The sequence below is a fragment of the Phaenicophaeus curvirostris genome, chromosome 7 (assembly GCF_032191515.1).
Source record: "Phaenicophaeus curvirostris isolate KB17595 chromosome 7, BPBGC_Pcur_1.0, whole genome shotgun sequence".
Taxonomy (NCBI): Eukaryota; Metazoa; Chordata; class Aves; order Cuculiformes; family Cuculidae; genus Phaenicophaeus; species Phaenicophaeus curvirostris.
The window spans coordinates 17,919,857-17,938,301 of NC_091398.1; the positions used below are offsets into that span (position 1 = coordinate 17,919,857).

The 18,445-nt window shown below is 41.6% G+C and overlaps 1 protein-coding gene across 1 annotated transcript in view; it reads right to left on the reverse strand.

Annotated features, from left to right (window-relative positions):
• The window catches only part of AGPS (alkylglycerone phosphate synthase), a 50,711-nt gene extending 39,937 nt beyond the window's left edge, over nucleotides 1-10,774 (reverse strand). Inside the window, exons 1-2 of the mRNA XM_069861006.1 lie at nucleotides 10,588-10,774; nucleotides 690-779 (exon numbers count right to left, since the gene is read on the reverse strand). Coding sequence (XP_069717107.1) covers nucleotides 690-779; nucleotides 10,588-10,763 — 266 coding nt within the window. The 5' untranslated portion in view covers nucleotides 10,764-10,774. The remainder of the gene's footprint in view (nucleotides 1-689; nucleotides 780-10,587) is intronic.
• Between the last annotated feature and the right edge of the window lie 7,671 nt (nucleotides 10,775-18,445).

Here is an 18,445-nt window from a genome sequence, read left to right on the forward strand (position 1 = left end):
CTGAAGCTAGCTTATATGAGTTTACACAAACTCAAAGACCAAGAAGGAATTTTTCTGAAGGACAGTACTTATTACAGACTTCTCTTCCCCATATGTTGCCCAAATACACTGCTCAAAAAAACCAAGTTTGTTGTACAAACAACTAGCAGGTAATAAATCAGAAGTGTTGCCACTATAAAAACAAAAATAAAAACTGCTCCTCAGTTTTTAAGCTCAGAACAAAGTAGCTCAATGCACAGTATTTAAGAAACCTAAAACACAAATTGGAAGTTTAATAAAGCACCTTGTTGATGCTCAAAGATTCTCAAAACTGAGAAAACTGCACTGACCTGCTGCACATTATCTAAAGCTTTAAAAGAGAGTGTAGATTCTCAATCTGATTCCATTCTCCAAGGCAAATTTAATGTAGAGTATATCAAGTTAAAGACGACTCACATTAATTTGTCTTTATAATACTTTTAATAAATGTTCCAATAAGCTACATACTTTATGTATGTGTATGTGTTTCTATACACAGACTACTGTGTATAGAATTCACTAAGACTGTTCAATGCAGGACAACTAATAACTTATTCTGTAAGATAAGCAAGTTTTTTGCCTTCAGTGGATAAACTGAACAGAGCAGTTCTTAAACACTTAAAAAAAAAATCACTAAATAAGATGCTCAGTTATATAAATTTTCAGCTTACCTTTTTCCTGTGAATTCTGCTTGACCCTTCTTATTGAAGATGAATTTGGAGTCATTATATCCCCATCCATTCCACTTCAGAAGTTCTTGCCTTAAAGCGAGAAAAATATGTAAGCAAGAACGTTAGCATATTGTAAGGTCAAAATGATTAAAGCCTTAATCAGATAGTAATTCAAGAAATCAAATGCATGTCAAAAGCACATAGCTTAATAGAGCAAAAAGTCACTCTACAGTCACAGCCATTCCTCCTCCAGACTAAATCCTAAGACTTAAAATATGCTTTATAAAACAACCAGCTGAAGTCAACCTACACCATACAGTGATATTCTCAGATTGGCAAGAGCCATATTTGAAAGATGCTTGGTTTTAAATCTATATGTAAATAGTAACATACACATGGGTAATAGCTAAATATTTCCAGAATGAAAGAATCATTTAACATTATTATCTTGACAAAGAATAATAATTTTAAATTTTAGTTGTTTGACATCACTACTGTAATCCCATTGCCTTCTTAACATTCACTTGATGAGGCTCCCAGAGACATATTAGGATTGAAAAATGCACTTAGGAAAGTTTAAAAAGCCCTAAGAACTGCAGGAGTAGAATACCAAATGTAACCTCAATATGACCTCAAAGCACGCCACTGTAAGAAAAAGAATATGAAAAAAGCTGCAAACCCACAACTGACAAAATACAACCAACAAAATTGAAATACCTCAAGTACAATCACACCAAAGCACAGGATCTCCTTCTTGCTTCCCTGCCCCCTTTCCAATAAAATATATAGCAAAGAGACTCATCAACACTTGGTTTTATTCTTGCTTTAAGCCTGACGTTACTCACCTCTGGATTGTACTTGAACTGTCATTTTCAGAACGCCTTTCCTATTCAGTACATTAGCTTCAAGAAAATATCAAGCTCACTAAACCTCACCTTAGTCTTTGACAGAAATACAGAATATTTTAGCCAGAAATATTAGAAAGTAACCAGTTCTTTCTTGCCTTTTAACTTAAAAGCCAGAAAATCACTACCGAAACATATGAAGCACTATAAAACAAAGCTCACAACATTTTTTTAGTATGTACTTTATATATATATATATACACACACATATACACACAAAAAATTACATTGCCTGAAGGTAAAAACTTAAAAGAAAATGAGTTACCATAGAAACAGTGACAATAGGAGCTGAAAACAGTGTGACTAGGTTTAATGAATTCAGCTATTTCACTTTCATCACAATGCCCAGCACTGAAACACTGGTTTGATTCAGTGCACTAAGGATACAACAAAATATTTGTTCAACAAGTACAAGCATTTTCTGCATTTTTCTAGAAAACTGGCTATGGAATAATCAAGGAGAGAGTGGGCAGGATGCTCTTCAAGTCACAGCACAAGGCACTACATTAAGCCCTAAAAGGACCATTACAATGCCTACAAACCAAGCAGAAGCTTAAAAGGTGGCAGCATGCCCAGGCCAGGTGGGCAGGAGGGTGGCCCCCAGCCCACCAGCTGAACTAGTGCTCCTGAGGCATCCAGTCACCAAGCTGGGCAGGCAGAGGCCTCCAGAGCTATGCCATTTCTGGTGAGGCAGCACCTTGAATACTGTATTCAGTTTTGGGCCCCTCACTACAACACAGACATTGAGCAGCTGAAGCACATGCAGAGACACCCGTGAAGGGTCTGGAGCACAAGTCTTATAAGAAGCAGATGCAGGAGTTTAAACAAAACATTACCAAAACAGTAACTTCTCAAAGCTACTTCAGGTGGATTTTTGGTTACCAATTCAGACCACCAGCTGGAAATTCAGAAGCCTTTGTGGTGATACCAGAAGGTCACGCTCCCTCTCCTCAGGAGCGGTTGCTCTGTTTGGCTTTGAAGTCACACTTCTCAACCAAGTAAGCAAGCCACTCCAAAGTGTTTCTTAAACCACTAGTAAATTAGTATCAGGTGCCTGGAAATTAGGAAAAGGAATGTAGCTGAAGGTATCCCTTCAATAACAACTCTGCAAAAGCATGATTTATTTGGAGAAGAAAGCCATGCTGTAGGCAGGGACTATCTGCAGTTTGTCATTCTTGCAATTCTTCCCTCTTGAAGAATCTTCCCTACAGCAAACCAAATGTAATCACTTTGAAGTCTGAAGTCAAATAATATCTGTTTTAAAGCACTAGACACGTTCAGGTTCTATAGACTACACTTTCAGCTGAACCCCTGCAGCCCCACATACACCCTATTCAGTTGATCATCTGTTTGCTGAATATCTGATATCACAACACAAATCTAGCTTCATATTTACAGTTTACATCTACTGGAAGTGGCTAATATAGATACACAACTTTAGGCATAAATTAAGACAAGGGTTTAGGTACTCCAAAGCACAGTGTGCTTTTTTTAAAACAACTGTTCTGATAAAACAAACAATAACTCTCCTTACACACATTCCTAGCTTCAACTATTTCATTATTCTTCATTTCACCACATGATAATAAAAAAAAAAGCCCAGGGGAATAAAAAAACTGTTGTTCCTCCAGTGTTCTTTTGTAGAACTCACAAATCATTTAGGGTGAATTAAAAATTCAGGAAAGCCAGGCCATTATACCCATGCTTCTCGCTTAGCCAAATGATGATTCATATGCAACAGAACGCTTAACTGGAAGTTAACTCTACTTCTACTACTTCAGTTGACACCAGTTTCACTTTTATCTTTGAAGAGACTGCTTTATTACAAAATACCCATGCACATGGCTACTTCCGGGCAGTAAACAAACAAGTACTTAAACATTTTCAAACACAGCAGAGATCAGTCCTTTGAGAAGTATTTTTTGAAAGCTCGCAAAATCAGGAAAATTTGTTTTGTGACATGAAAAGAGTTAATGAAGCAACCTATTGTCTGCCATTTACTGGCAAACCCAAAAATAATTCAATCAACAGTTCCTGGGCAATGCCATTTACCTATAGCATAGAGAATTTCTAGCATGCTCTGTAGCAAATACATGAGCTAACTGCTGAAGAACACTTTCTCCTATGACATCAACCCTGAAGACCCGCACACGACAGCCCGGTTTTGGATAGAACACTACAGAGGCATTATGTTTGTCCATCACATTCAGCCTACAACTGTTTTTTAATACTTTGCATTATTTGTTCTCTAACAAGAGGTACAGTAGCATTTCAGGAAAGTCTAGTTGGCTGCAACCTGTTACACTACAAACGTTCTTACTTTACTTCAGCTCAAAGTAGCTTCTGGAAAAGTTCAAATATTTACTTTAGTCTATTGCATTAACAGATCATTCTATTCAGTTTAAATAAACACAATGTTTAAAGAAATTGCTATATATACATATTCATTATCTTGTACATAAAAATTCATATCTTAGCAGATGTCAAGAAGCAGAGTTACAAAATTCTTTCAGTTTTTGTTTCAAATTGCTACTGGCTTTCATACAATAATCTGTATTTTACAGTACCTATTAAACATACTTTACACTTCTATTTTGTATTCATTTTTTTCCTAATACAATTTAAACAATGAATACATCCAGTTTGGTTTACTTTATATCAAATTACAATACCTATCATATTACTTGCATTCGTACAGATTTTCTGGCATGTTATTGCCTGACATTCAGCTAGATGACAGACAGGAATTGCTGTTGCACATGAAGTTACATTTGTCTTCAGATTATGACATTCTGTTATCAGACTAATGTTGTCATATGATGATAATCTTATTTTATCTTTCCCTCCACTTCAAGCATTAACATTAACTAGCAATTAACTGCTTTGATGCAGTCCCAGAGCATCCAGTGAATGGCCACACCTTCCTTACTGCAACAGACTCTTCTGATTTGTTAAGACTGTCTGGTAGCATCAACCCTTTCCTTCTCTGCCCTAAATCTCCACCACCTTAAGTTCATAAATCAGCTCTATCAAGACTTCATGTATTGTTGAAGTGTTGCTTAAGTGCTGTTGCCTAAAAAGTTAAGCATTTAAGTCAAGATTGCTCTGAGCACTGTTGTTAAAGATACCAAGCCTCTTTGATGTTATTAGGTTGGAGCGAAAATAATTGCTAGTTTTGTCACTGTAAATCATGATGCTTATTTTGGATTAAGCTTTTAATTAACTGTGTTCGTATAGCATACCGTTTTAAAGCACAAAATTAACTCTACTTATTTATGATAATTAGTTTGCTTTCACTGTTTATTTTTTTTTATATTATGCTGTCAAATTAAAGATATAAAAAGCAAATTCAAGTCACCTTGTTGTATAAGTTCAAAAGGGGGTGTAAAGCAGCAGAAACTGCTAGCAGTATCAACCAAGAATTTAGCCAGGGCTGTCAAGTGTACAGCTCAACAATGGTTTCAAAAATGTTGTAACAGAAATCAGAGCTTTGAAGATGAGGAAAGTTGTGGACATCCTGCTGCAACAGACAACAGCCAGCTAAGGGATATTATTGAAGCAGAGAAGCAGATCCCTGCAGAACAGATCGAGAGGTTGCAGAACTACAAGCTGATAATTCAACAATTGTTCCACATTTGCATCAAACTGGAAAATCAAAAAAGCTCAATAAATAGGTGCCACATGAGCGGAATAAAAACAAAACAAAAAAGCCATCATAAACTCAGCTCTGCACTTCTGCACAATAAAAACAATCCATTACTTGACTGTGTTGTGACATGTGACAGTAAATGGGTTCTATACAGCTATTAATGGTGTTCTGTGCAGTAGCTGGACTGAAGTGATGCACCAAACACTTCCCCAAACTTAAGCTGCATCAAAATAAGGTTATGGTCCCCATTTGGTGGTCGGCAAGTAGAATCATCCACTATAATTTCTTGAATCCTTGCAAAACCATCACAGCAGAGAAGCATTGACAGGAAATCAACAAAATGCATCAAGAACTGCAACATTTGCCTCCAACCTTGGTCAGTCAAAAAGGACTGGCCCTTCTCCACAACAACACCCAATCGCATCTCACAAATTACTCCACAGAAGCTGCATGAGCTGGGCTACCAAACTACCGCCCCCAGCTTACTCACCAGATCTCTCTCCCAGTGATTACCATATTTTCAAGCACTTCAACTTCCTGCAAAAGGTTTTCCATAAACAAACAGGAGTTAATTCACAGTACTGCTTAATATAGTCATAACCATTACTTACAATGAGAATTTCAGGACTCCATATAAAGGTATGGCAATACCAACACATCACCCTGAGCAACCTCAGTGTGAACTTCATACAGATCAGGCAGCTGACTATACACTTATCCCTTAGTTTATCCTGTATAGCACAATGCCCATAATAATTAAGAGACCCACAAGCCTCTCCATCCCACAGGAATGAAGCTTCTCCATCGCAGGGATAGGAAAATCATAAAAGCCTGCCTGGCTTTCTCTTGCTCCAGTACAGAAAAATGTTAAGCCTACAAGCTACTGAATGAACATTTAGTACAGAATCAATATTCCCTTTTAACAAGAGAAATTGTTTAAAGCTTGATTAGAGTAAGTTATAATACAAGCTATTATGGCAAGATTAACATCACTGCATGCTCCACCTCCGAGGCACTTACTTTCTAGCATACAGAACAGTTACTCTGGTACAATTGTGTTCTAGGAAATTGCAGTACCTTCCTGTTTTTAAAGCTGAACACTTCACGTAATTATCTTCAAAAAACTGTATGTAAGTTTTTAAGTTGCACCAGCAAAGTGTGCTTACTAATGACCAATACACAAAAGTCAGCTGCATAACACACAAGTTAAGAAAAAGTTATTTGAAGGAAGGGTTCTTTTCCAACTTGATTTTTTAGTAAGTTTTTCAGCACACCTATCATCCTGTAAAGGCTTCAACGTACAATATATAATGACAATCTCCATCTTCCACTGCAACACCAAATTTAAATGTTAAATTCAAGCCAGGAATGCCACCAAGAAATAACATCTCTCTACTCTAATACCTAATATTTCCCTCATGAGGACACTCATCCAAGAATAGATAATTGCCTTTTTTGAGGAATTTCCCCATCTCAACAACTGTCACTTTAAAAAGTAGAAAGCGTATTACAATCCTTTAACACATCAATTTACAGACACAGTTTAGCCTTCAGCAGCATTTTTATTTGGATACAGGAAAAGTTAGATGAGCACCTACACTCTCTCAGTCAATCCCACACACACTGCAAACACTGGTGATTAAAAACGTCTAGATAAGATCCTTACTGGTCTGGTGTTTGAACCATCAACAATAAAAACACTTCCACAGGTCACTGTCTAGTGACTATTGGATAAGCAGTCAGAAAAAAACAAACCCCATTTTATTGATGAGAGACATAAATCAAAAGTACTTTGCAGAAGAAATGAAATGCAAGGAGAGTGCATGCACCTAGATCTGGCATAATAGCGTTTGTAGTTCTGACACTATTTCAAACACTACAGAAGAGATGCAACAGGCATAAACAAAACTTGCTTAAAGTACTTTTGGCTGCAGCTTAGCTATGAAAAAAAAGTGATAGTTCAAAAGAGGCAGAAAACTGAATCATTGTACAGAAGACTGCAAGTAAAAAACACCTGGTTTTGGACTGTCCTGATATTGCTGATAAAAGCCATGCAGTTGTCACTGTACTCACCTATTGCTCAGTTATTTTTACCAGTTATTTCAACCAGCCTTCTAGGTCTCTTGAGTAGATCAACCAGCTCTAGATTACCTGGGAGTCACTAGATCAGCCCTCAAGTGTTCATCACTTGCCACCTCCAAATCAGTACAGACAACAGAACTGATCACTCACTTCAAAACCCAGGTGCTAAACACAAACTCTATGTAGATCCTCATACCTAAGCTACATGTAAGCATCAGAACCTTTACATGCTACATCTCAAACATGTTTCAACCACAACTCAGATGTTCAGAGGGAACCTTAGGACAGTGTGACCAGCAGGTCCAGGGAGGTTATTCTCCCTCTGTACTCGGCACTGGTGAGACCGCACCTCAAATACTGTGTTCAGTTCTGGGCCCCTAACCACAGGAAGGATGTTGAGGCTCTGGAGCGAGTACAGAGACAAGCGATGAAGCTGGTGAAGGGGCTGGAGAACAAGTCTTATAAGGAGCAGCTGAGACAGGCTGTTTAGCCTGGAGAGGAGGAGGCTGAGGGGAGACCTCATTGCTCTCTACAACTACCTGAAAGGAGGTTGTAGAGAGGAGGGAGCTGGCCTCTTCTCCCAAGTGACAGGGGACAGGACAAGAGGAAATGGCCTCAAGCTCCACCAGGGGAGGTTCAGGCTTGACATCAGAAAAAAAATTTTTAACGAAAAGGGTCATTGGGCACTGGCAGAGGCTGCCCAGGGAGGTGGTTGTGTCACCTTCCCTGGAGGTGTTTAAAGGACGGGTGGATGAGGTGCTGAGGGGCATGGTTTAGTGATTGATGGGAATGGCTGGACTCAATGATCCTCTGGGTCTTTTCCAACCTAGTGATTCTGTGATTCTGTTTATTTTGTTTCTATAGGTACAAAAAGGCTATGCTCTAGGTATATCAGAACAGTTGTACCTATTGTACAGGCAAAGGTTTCCAGCAGCTCACTTACAACTGCTGGGTACTTCCCTGGGGGAAACACATCACTTTGATCATAAGCTACTTGAAGCAATGTAATTTTTATTCTTAATCCAGAACATGATCTTTAGCACAAAAATAGCAACCCATTATGATCCTATAGCTAAACCCTAACATGCGAGAGCAATGTTAACACTTGTGCTTCTACAAGTTATCAAGTTCGCTATGCCTGTGTTTTCACAGAGAATGAAGCTATGTGAAGATGCACGCTTTGTCACATGCATCTTCACAACAGCCCGTTTCTCCTGCTTTGAGGATGCGATAACTGGCTGTAGAAGTTACACAATAATTCATTTAAAATAAATCCCTGAAGACTAGCTAAACTGGCATGCTTTTCAGAAAGTAATTCCCTTTTAAATTCAAACCAAAGAAGAACTCACTATGTAAGGCAACAAATTTTGGAACAACTCATTTCTCCCTATGAGCAGCACTGTTTGACACCTCCTGCAAGAACATCAAATTCCGCTCCGTGAGAGCTAAAGGCTTTCAAAGTTGTTAGCATCCAACTACATGCCCATGACATACCGGTCCTCCCAAAGCAAACAAGCTCAGCTTGTGGTCCTGGGCCACAAATCGCCTGTTACAATAACTCAGACTCCTGTCCCTTGCTCTCTTCAAGTTGAGAGCACACCAAGGGTTAAGTGAGTTTCCTCGAAGAAGCAACAACTCCCTTGTCCACTGTTTGCCTGACCTGCCTCTTCCACTGCCCCATATACTAACATACTAGTCCCTGTACACAGCTTGATGGAGAATTGTATGTTGTCTGTAAAAGAAATGTTAACATGCTCTTACAGGATAGCAAGCCAACACACATACAGAAAATCCACATCAGAGAACACAGAAATCACAAAACAAGTATCAGCCCAGCAGAAAGGTGGGTCACATCAAACCACATCATGGTATTATAGTTGTAGCATTTAAAGGAATCTACTAGAAAAATAAATCCAAGATCCAGCCAAACAACTTTGAATTAGACAATTTGACTACCTGTCTTCCCCTTCTCTCTCATGTGCTGAGGTTCCTTACTACTAAATACAGTAAGAAAAAGCAAAGGTAGTTAATATGCCTAAACCCATTCATTTCTGAGAAACTTAAGTTACACTCTAACGTACAAGTACATTTTTTGACAGCATTCATGTAACATGAGGGTTCCACATGTCTGCGAGCAGAGGAGGACTAAAAGCCCTTACACAAACATCACTTTTCAAGTGCACTATATTCTTCATTACAGCAGCCTCAAAGTATTTTTCAAACATTGAGCCTCTTCTCGATGTGGTTGGAAAGCTGCCTGGCAGAGAAGGACCTGGGGGCGTTGGTGATCAGCCGACTGAACATGAGCCAGCAGTGTGCCCAGGTGGCCAAGAAGGCCAATAGCATCTTGGCTCGTATCAGAAACAGTGTGGCCAGTAGGACCACATAAGTGATCCTCGAATACCGTGCTCGGTTTTGGACCCCTCACTACAAGAAAGATATTGAGGTCCTGGAGCGTGTCCAGACAAGGGCAACAAAGCTGGTGAAGGGGTTGGAAAAGAAGTCTTACAAGGAGCAGTTGAGGGAGCTGGGGTTGTTTAGCCTTAAGGAAAGGAGGCTGAGGGGAGACCTTGTCGCTCTTTACAATTGTGTCAAAGGAGGTTGCAGAGAGGTGGGCGCTGGTGTCCTCTCCCAAGTGACAGGTGACAGAACAAGAGGCAACGGCCTTAAGCTGTGTCAGGGGATGTTTATATTGGATATTATGAAAAATTTTTTCACAGAAAGGATTATCAAGCACTGGAAAAGGCTGCCCAGGGAGGTGGTTAAGTCACCATCCCTGGAGGAATTAAAAGGTAGGTAGATGAAAAGCATAGCTATATAACTTAGTAGTAGACAGGTATGGTTGGAGCTGATGATCTCGAAGGTCTTCTCCAACATAGGGATTCTAAGATTCTCCAGTTACTGAAGTGACTATGAAAGACTTTCCACTTTCATAGAACAGTCTGAGTTGGAATGGATCTTCCTTTAAGACCATCCAGTCCCAAACCCCGCGGTGCAGGCAGGGACACCTCCCACTAGATGAGGCTGCTCCAAGCCCCATCCGACCCGGCCTCAAACACCTGCAGGGACGGGGCAGCCACAATCTTCCCTAGGCACTCCCATTAAAAAATAAATACATAAATAAATAAAACCGTAATTTTTCACCTAAATCTCCCCTCATTCGGCTTAAGATCGCTACCCCACATCCCCTGCCCGCAGCCGCTGCCGCCCCTTCCTTCCGAAGCCCCTTCCCGGCGCCCGCCCCGCCCGCTCCCGCACCCACCGCTTCTTGGGGATGGAGCCCGAGGCGGGCCGGGCCGGGCCGCCCTGCGCCTTGCAGGGGCTCGGGGCCGGCGCGCCCCGCAGGTGCCCCGAGATGATGCGCAGCCGCCGCCGGGCGGAGGACGCGGACCCCCCGCCGCCGCCGCCGCCTCCACCTTCTTCTCCCGCCGCCGCCATCGCGCCGCGACCGCCGCCGGGTGAGAGGTCGGGGGAGCGGAAGGGCCCGCCCGCCGCTCCCCTCATATGGTCCGGGCCGCCCCGCCCCCGGCCCGCCCCGCGCTGCTCTGGCGGGGCTGGGGGGACCTGCCGGGCGGGCGTGGGTCGGGGGCAGCCGGCCCGGGGCGGAGGGAGGTGTCGCTGCCCCCGGAGGCTGCGGGGCCTCCGCGGTCCTTTCCAGCCCGAACCGCTCCGTGGTGCTGTTCAGTGGTTCAGGCTGGGGCGCCTGCAGCGGGCACAGGGGGGTTCCGGGCCGGTTGGAGTATCTCCAGCCAAGGAGACTCCGCCGCCTCCCTGGGCAGTGCTCCGGCACCCTCAATATAAAGAAGGGTTTTTCTCATGTTCAGGTGCACTTTCCTGTGCTCCAGTTTGTGCCCATCACCCCGTGTCCTGTCCCTGTGCAGCTCTGGCCCCATCCTCTTGACACCTGTGTGAGCATTAATTCAAAGAATCATAGAATCACTAGGTTGGAAAGGATCCACTGGATCATCGAGTCCAACCATTCCCATCAAACACTAAACCATGCCCCTCAGCACCTCATTCACCCGTCCTTTAAACACCTCCAGGGAAGGTGACTCAACCACCTCCCTGGGCAGCCTGTTCCGGTGCCCAATGACCCTTTCCATGAAATATTTTTTCCTGATGTCAAGCCTGACCCTCGCCTGGGGCAGCTTGAGGCCATTCGCTCTTGTCCTGTCCCCTGTCACTTGGGAGAAGAGGCCAGCTCCCTCCTCTCCACAACCTCCTTTCAGGTAGTTGCAGAGAGCAACAAGGTCTCCTCTCAGCCTCCTCTGCTGCAGCTAGTTTGTATGTTTAATTATCTCATCATATAAATCGGTCTTGTAAGATGCAGCTATTTTAGGCTAAGAGCCTGTCTTAGGGCTGTGAGAATGTATCAATATGCTTAGTTGCATTGTAAGATACAGCAGCTGTAGGAGACAACTTGAAGGGAGTTTCCGGACATGGTTGGATAATCCAAAAAAATAATGAGCGTTCTTTGAAGATTTATATGGTTCTTTGTCTAAAACTAGCATATATACCCACTGCTTTTGTAAGATGGGATGCCTTTTTTAGAAGGGCATCCGATTCAACGCTGAATTGTAAAATAAAAATATTATTGACTTTGCTTCAAAAACTTTGTCCTTTTCAATATTTTACCAGTGAATGAGTGTTTCTTACACCTATCACTTAGATATTTGTAAGTATTGATAAGATCCCCCTCAGTCTTCTCTTCTCCGAGCTGAACAGCCCAAGTTCACTCAGCCTCTCCTCATAACAGAGATGCTCCAGTCCCCTGATCGCCTTCAAGGCCCTCCGCTGGACTCTCCCAGTAGTTCCTGCTCTTTCTTGAGCTGAGGAGCCCAGAACTGGACACAGGACTCCAGATGGGGGCTCACTAGGGCAGAGTAGAGGGGAAGGATATACTCCCTTGACCTGCTTGCTGCACTATTCTTGATGCACCTCAGGATACCATTGGAGGTTACCTTGCTGGCTCATCATGAACTCATTGTTTACCAAGACTCCCAGGTCCTTCTCCACAGAGCTGTCTTCCAATTGCTTAGCCCTTAACCTGTACTGGTTCATGGGGTTTTTCCTCCCTAGGTGCAGAACTCTACACCTGCTTTTGTTAAAACTCATTAGGTTCCTCTCTGCCCAACTTTCCAGCCTGTCCAGGTCTCACTGTATGGCAATACAGCCTTCTGGAGTATCAGCCACTCCTGCTGGTTTTGTATCATCAGCAAACTTGCTGAGAGTACACTCTATTTCCTCATCCAGGTCATTGTTGAATGTGTTGAACAAGACTGGGCCCAATACTGACCCCTGGGGGGAACACTGCTGGCTACAGGCTTCCAGCCAGACCCTGCACCACCAACCACAGCCTTCTGAGATCTGCCATCCAGGCCGTTTTCAACCCACCTCACTATCCACTCATCTAACCCACACTTCCTAAGCTTACCTATGAGGATGTTATGGGAGACAGTGTCAAAAGCCTTGCTGAAGTCAAGGTAGACAACGTCCACAGCTCTCCCTTCATCTACCCAGCTAGTTATGGCATCTTATGGCTATAAGATTGGTCAAGCATGATTTCCCCTTGGTGTATCCATGTTGACCACTCCCAATAATCTTTCCTGTCCTCAGATGGCAATGGAAGACATGCATATTGCTGGAGCCTCCAAGAGAGGCCTGAGTCTGAGGCCTGAGTCCCTAAGTAGTTGTGCAGCCCCCAGAAGAGCTTCAAGCCTCAGTAGTTCAGGGCTTACATGACAAAACAAGAGACAAAAGGCTTTATTGGGGAGTTCTCACATCTTGTTTTATAATTATCACCCCTTTAGATCTGTAAACAGATTGGAGAGAATACAAAGGTGCATGTTCTGTAAAGGAGAGGATTGCATAAGTTAATGATGAAATGCTAATGAATGGCAATAACATAGGTGGGTTACTTAAGATATTGGTTGGTGAGGTGGCAAATAATCCTGCAGGAGTTACAGATTGTATCATTATTGTTGACAGGGACATAAAGTCTTGGTGAGCGACTGGAGGGCTGCTGAGTTGGGTGCATCTGTTTGTGCAACTTGGCAGTTCTTCTCACGCCATACATTGCTAGGAGAGACATCCCAGGCTCCCAGTGATCTGCACGCCACAGTAAACCGACACCATGAAATGAATGCTGACTGACTGGTCAGAATATATTCTGTACCCAGTACAACCTGCAGCTGAAGAGAGAGAAGAACTGGGATTTAAGGGGAGATACAGATGTGATGCCAACCCCAGGAGCTGTCTGCTACCATCCTGCACTAGAGTGCTTTGGTCAGGTTTGAATTTCCACTCAGGAAAAGATGTGGAGACTGGAAAGATTTTAAAGGAGAACAGATGAGAAGAGGGTTTATTTTCATCAGAGAATGAAAAAAGGCCAAACGGAGTCTAGAATGGTATGAAGTGAAAGGGAGTAATCCATCTGCCTTTCTTGTCCTGGCTATGTTGGTGAGAAGTAACGAGCTCAAACTGCAAGGTGTAACTTCTGTATTAGCATTAAAATACTTTCTAATGGCAGTGAAAATTAAAAACTGTTGCAGCCTACCAAAGTACAGCACAGTCACCTTCATTAGACAGCGTTAAAAAGAGACAACGTACATCTATCAGATATGGTACTGTTGTAAGCATTTCTGTTCAGGACAAGGTGATGGGCGAGATGGCCTACTCTTATTCATTCCAAATTTTTCCCTGTGATATGATATACCTGACACTGTTGAAGACTTACTCAGTTGTCACACAGGACCTACTTTCTTTCATGATCAGCTTTTGCAGTTGGATGGCCAGCTTTCTGGAAGTCCTGAAGTGGAATGCTAATATGTATGCAATTACTGTAATGACATTTTGCCTGTCATTGAGTGATTTGTTGATTCGTTCCTTCCTCATACATCCCTACATTTGTTACATCATGTACATGTAATAAAATCACGTGTAAACTCATAGAAATCTTACCTTGCCCTCTTTCGAATCTGTTTCAGGAAGCTATTTCTGTGGTGATATTTCAACATGATACCTTTCTATTAGCTAAGCAACTGGCAGAATGTTCTCTAGGGAGCAGCATCTAGCCAAAAGTTCTCTGGGGAGCAGTATGTAGTACATGAGCAGTGAGACTTTGGTTCACTTCCCTGGTTCACATGCAATTCTGGTGCCTCTTTGAGTCATAGCTCCCCTTATATAAACCAGGGATAATAATAATTTCTCCCTAGAGAGACTGATTTGAAGATAAATACACTAAGAACTGTTTGACAGTGTAAGATCAACTCCTATAAGACCTACTGATGAAAAGCAGTACATAAAAGCTACACAGGTATTATTACAGCTTGTTTTGTTTTTATTCTCACCATTGTTAATTGATTTTATGCCCTTTGTGTACTTCAACTAGAAAATAGTCTGTAATTTTCCTGGGGCAGGAACTGCACTAGTTGCAATGGGATCTCAACTTTAGGTTAGGTTTCTGGTATTACTGCAACATAAACAGCTGCTCCGGCAGTTTGATAGTTTGGTTATGGAGTTAAATTTCCCCCCTGTGAATAATTTGTATATTACTTTCCAGATTAACTCGTGCATATCCACATTTAGCTGTCTGCTGCTGTGGAGGCAGTCTGTAAGGATCAAACACAGGTCTCTTGACTGAGTTTTCATTCACATTGTTTACTGAAGTTCTGGCTATAGCTGGGGGGACTTTTAAGTCACAGTTATCTAAATCTTTCCACATTACTGAACACTAGCAAAGAGGTTCTAGGTTCATTGTAGCAGGCTTCAGCTTTTCCTAGAATACTTCTTTGTATCACTGTCACTTGTAAGGCACAATAATGATCCCATTGCTCATTTATTTGATCATAATCATAGAAGTTCCCAGTAAAAATTGAATTCAACTAGTATTGATAAGCAATATTTGTCACCACCTCAGAACTTAATCCTCCAAAAATTTCCCAATTCATTTTCAAGTGTGTGTGTGTGTCTGGAGACTTAACTGGGGGCGGTGGAGGCACAGTGGTACGGTTTGGAAACCAGTGAGAATCCTTGAAGATGTCCCTGGTCATTAAAGGGGGGTTGGACTAGTTGGCACTTAACTATCTGTTCCAACCCAAACCATTCTAGGATTCTATAGTTAATCAACACCTTGTTTTAGTGCAAGAGGGGTCTTTGCTTACAGTAAGAATGCTGAGTTCCTGCCAGTGCTCTCTATGCCATCCTCAGCTCCCTTGGAAGGGTGGCACTCTTCATAAAAAGAAGCAACAACATAATGTACTGGCAGATCATGAGGCCACTGTTTCTCATCATTTGCCTGAAGCAAACCACTGCAATATTTTCAAAAAATGTCTCATTGAGTCATATAAAGTCTGTTTGATAAGTAGAAGTGCTGTAAAGAAAACTTAGGAAACACAATAATTTTTAAGGTAATATGGTTGTAGCAACAAAAAGAACTAATTTCAGTAAAAGTACCAGCAGATCTACAGTGTGGTAGTTTAAAGTATGTTAATTGTTGCCGAACCAAAGCAGCAGCATTGACCATTCCATGCATGACCATACCTGACTGCATTTGCAAGCGTGGGTGAGAAGCCAGTTCAACGTGACACTCCTCATGCCATCAAAGACCTGTGTTCCCAGAATTCTGCACATTGGCATTTTCAAGAAACATAGTTTTAAAGACAGTTTACAGTGTGATACAAAATAAAGCAGCCAATAAAGCTCACTTTCAGAGAGCTCTTCACAACAAGGTGTCTCAGAGCTCTATTATGTAGTAGTCCCTAAGGAGAGCACAGAGTGAAAATGCTGCTAAGAACAAAGGCTACATTCTTGTACAACCCATACACAGCCTGTGAGAAGACAAAACTCTGATAAATTTTCTTGCTTTAAATGAAGTTCTTCAACAAATTGTTGAAAATCACCTGAGATAGAGTGGGAGCCCTTGAGATACACGTATCAGACGTGGAAAATTAGTTGATGGGATACACACTCAGCCTTAGAAGCTTCAGCATCTTACAAGTTACTGAAACAGCTACTGTACACACATCTAGAAGAGAGGGAGAGTACTGTATTGCACTTGCACTGTGAAAAAGGAGTTTGAAAAACATTATTTTTATTGAAACCTATGGAAGTTCCTGGCCCCAGCTGAAACTTGCAGCAATTGCCAGTGTGATAGTACAAACCTGTGCTGTTCTACTACTAAGTAGCAGAAAAAGGTTGGGGGGGTTATTTATTTATTTATTGCTTTTAAGGCAGCACAGCTTTAAGTTATGAGATAATTCTTGCCAGTTCTGAGGGCAAAAGAAAGACAGTATCATAATAGTAGCCAGTGAGAAAATGAACCTAAGGAATCCTTTGTTTCTAGAAAGATGGGAAATTAGAAAGTAACTTTTTCAAGAATCTTCATTCATGGCACTACTTACAAGGTTAAAACAGAAGGAAACACCTACTTGAATAAGGTGTGGTTTAGATGTTCTTGCTTTCTCCAGTTCAGCTATTACTCAGATATGATTGACACTAACATATTAAACCACCTTTTTGTTCTGTGCGTCTGTACAGAAAAACACCACCTACAGAAGAGGTGGGGTTTTGGTCGCCCTAGGTACAGAATGGGTGTGGGACTTCCAGGGCTGAATCATGGGCTCAGGCAAAGTTTATGAGGCAATAAAAGAGGGAAAAGGGCATCAGCCCTTGAGATCACCTCTGGGTTAATAATTTTTTCACTGGACAAAAGGAAAAAAAAAGCTTACACCTCTTCATAAAGATATCATTCAACACCAAGTAATTCATGCTGCAGGAGGAGCTTTGTTGATATTTGAATGGGTTAAGAAGTTTTCCTGAAAGGAGCCAATTTGTCTAAGACCTACAAAGGGTTTATGCCATTTTTATAGTGTCAGCAGAGACCCACGGAGAAAGGCATTGTCTTCATCCATCCACTGCCAGCTTATGGCAATATAAGGCTTAATGACACAGAATGAGAAAGGCCCAGGTTTCAGAACTAAGCACTAGGGAGAAGCTTGCAGGGCCTCAAGGCATTGGCAAGGATCAGCCTGGGTTTGGAAAGGTTACACAAGGATAGGAGGAGCTGAAACTAGGAAAAAGCTGATAAAAGCCTGCAGAGCGTGGGCCATGAATGAAACCTCTTATCTAGGGATCTCCAGCTAGAAGCTGACCTTTTTTTTTACATGGAAAAGGTGAGTGGGCAACATATTCTCCCTTTAAAAATATAAAAAATACATGTTTTTTTACCTGGTCATGAACTCTCTCCTGATAAAGAGGGAAAGTATCAAAGATAATCAATTATTTCAGCTTTCAGTGAACAAGATGATCTGAACAGTTTAGAAATGCCAGAGCTGTAAGTCTGTATCTAAACAAGAGCTGATCATTGAGAAGCAAGTGCCTAATCCTTGTTCATAACATATTAAAAAATGCATATAGACTCCTCTTTGAAACTGTTGTCACTTCACTAAGCCTTCCACTGGTGCCCCAAGGCAGAGTTATGGGTAACATATTGTTATTATCCACGTACTAGTAATAACTCCAGATCTGACTTTTCTGTGTGTCATATTTTGCATGAAAGAAAAATACTTCCTAAATTGTTAGCTGTACACAGGGGGGAGGTTGTGCATCAGTCAGTGCAAGACTGGCCTTCGCAAACTGAATGAGACACATTTCTATTTGTTTATTCTGTTTACTTCTGGTAGTAAAACAGTTACATTCTCTCACTGGTAGCAATAGTGGCAGATATGTTTATTAATGTATGTGCTTTGCAGGTTCCCAATGAGCTGATTTCACTATCTTTGTTTAACTGTAATGACAATCCTGCTGCATCCAAATAAGTGAAGGACAGAAAGGCAAACTTTGTAGAAAACTGCACAGAAATGTATAGCCCTGCCCAGTTCCAACACTTCCACAATGTGTGTTAAAAGTCTGTCAAGAGAAAAAGCTTTCATATTTATTTATTGAGGCAATTCAGTAAAACCAAACATAGTCACATATATGGCTTCCCACAGCTTTGTCAGTGAAAGTAAGCATAATTTGACATTTACAGACAGTTTTCAAGGTGCATATCCCAAAGGAGCTCAAGTGTGGTTTGCAGATTCTTTTTTACTGCCCAAGAGAACTGTCAATTAAAGTGAAAA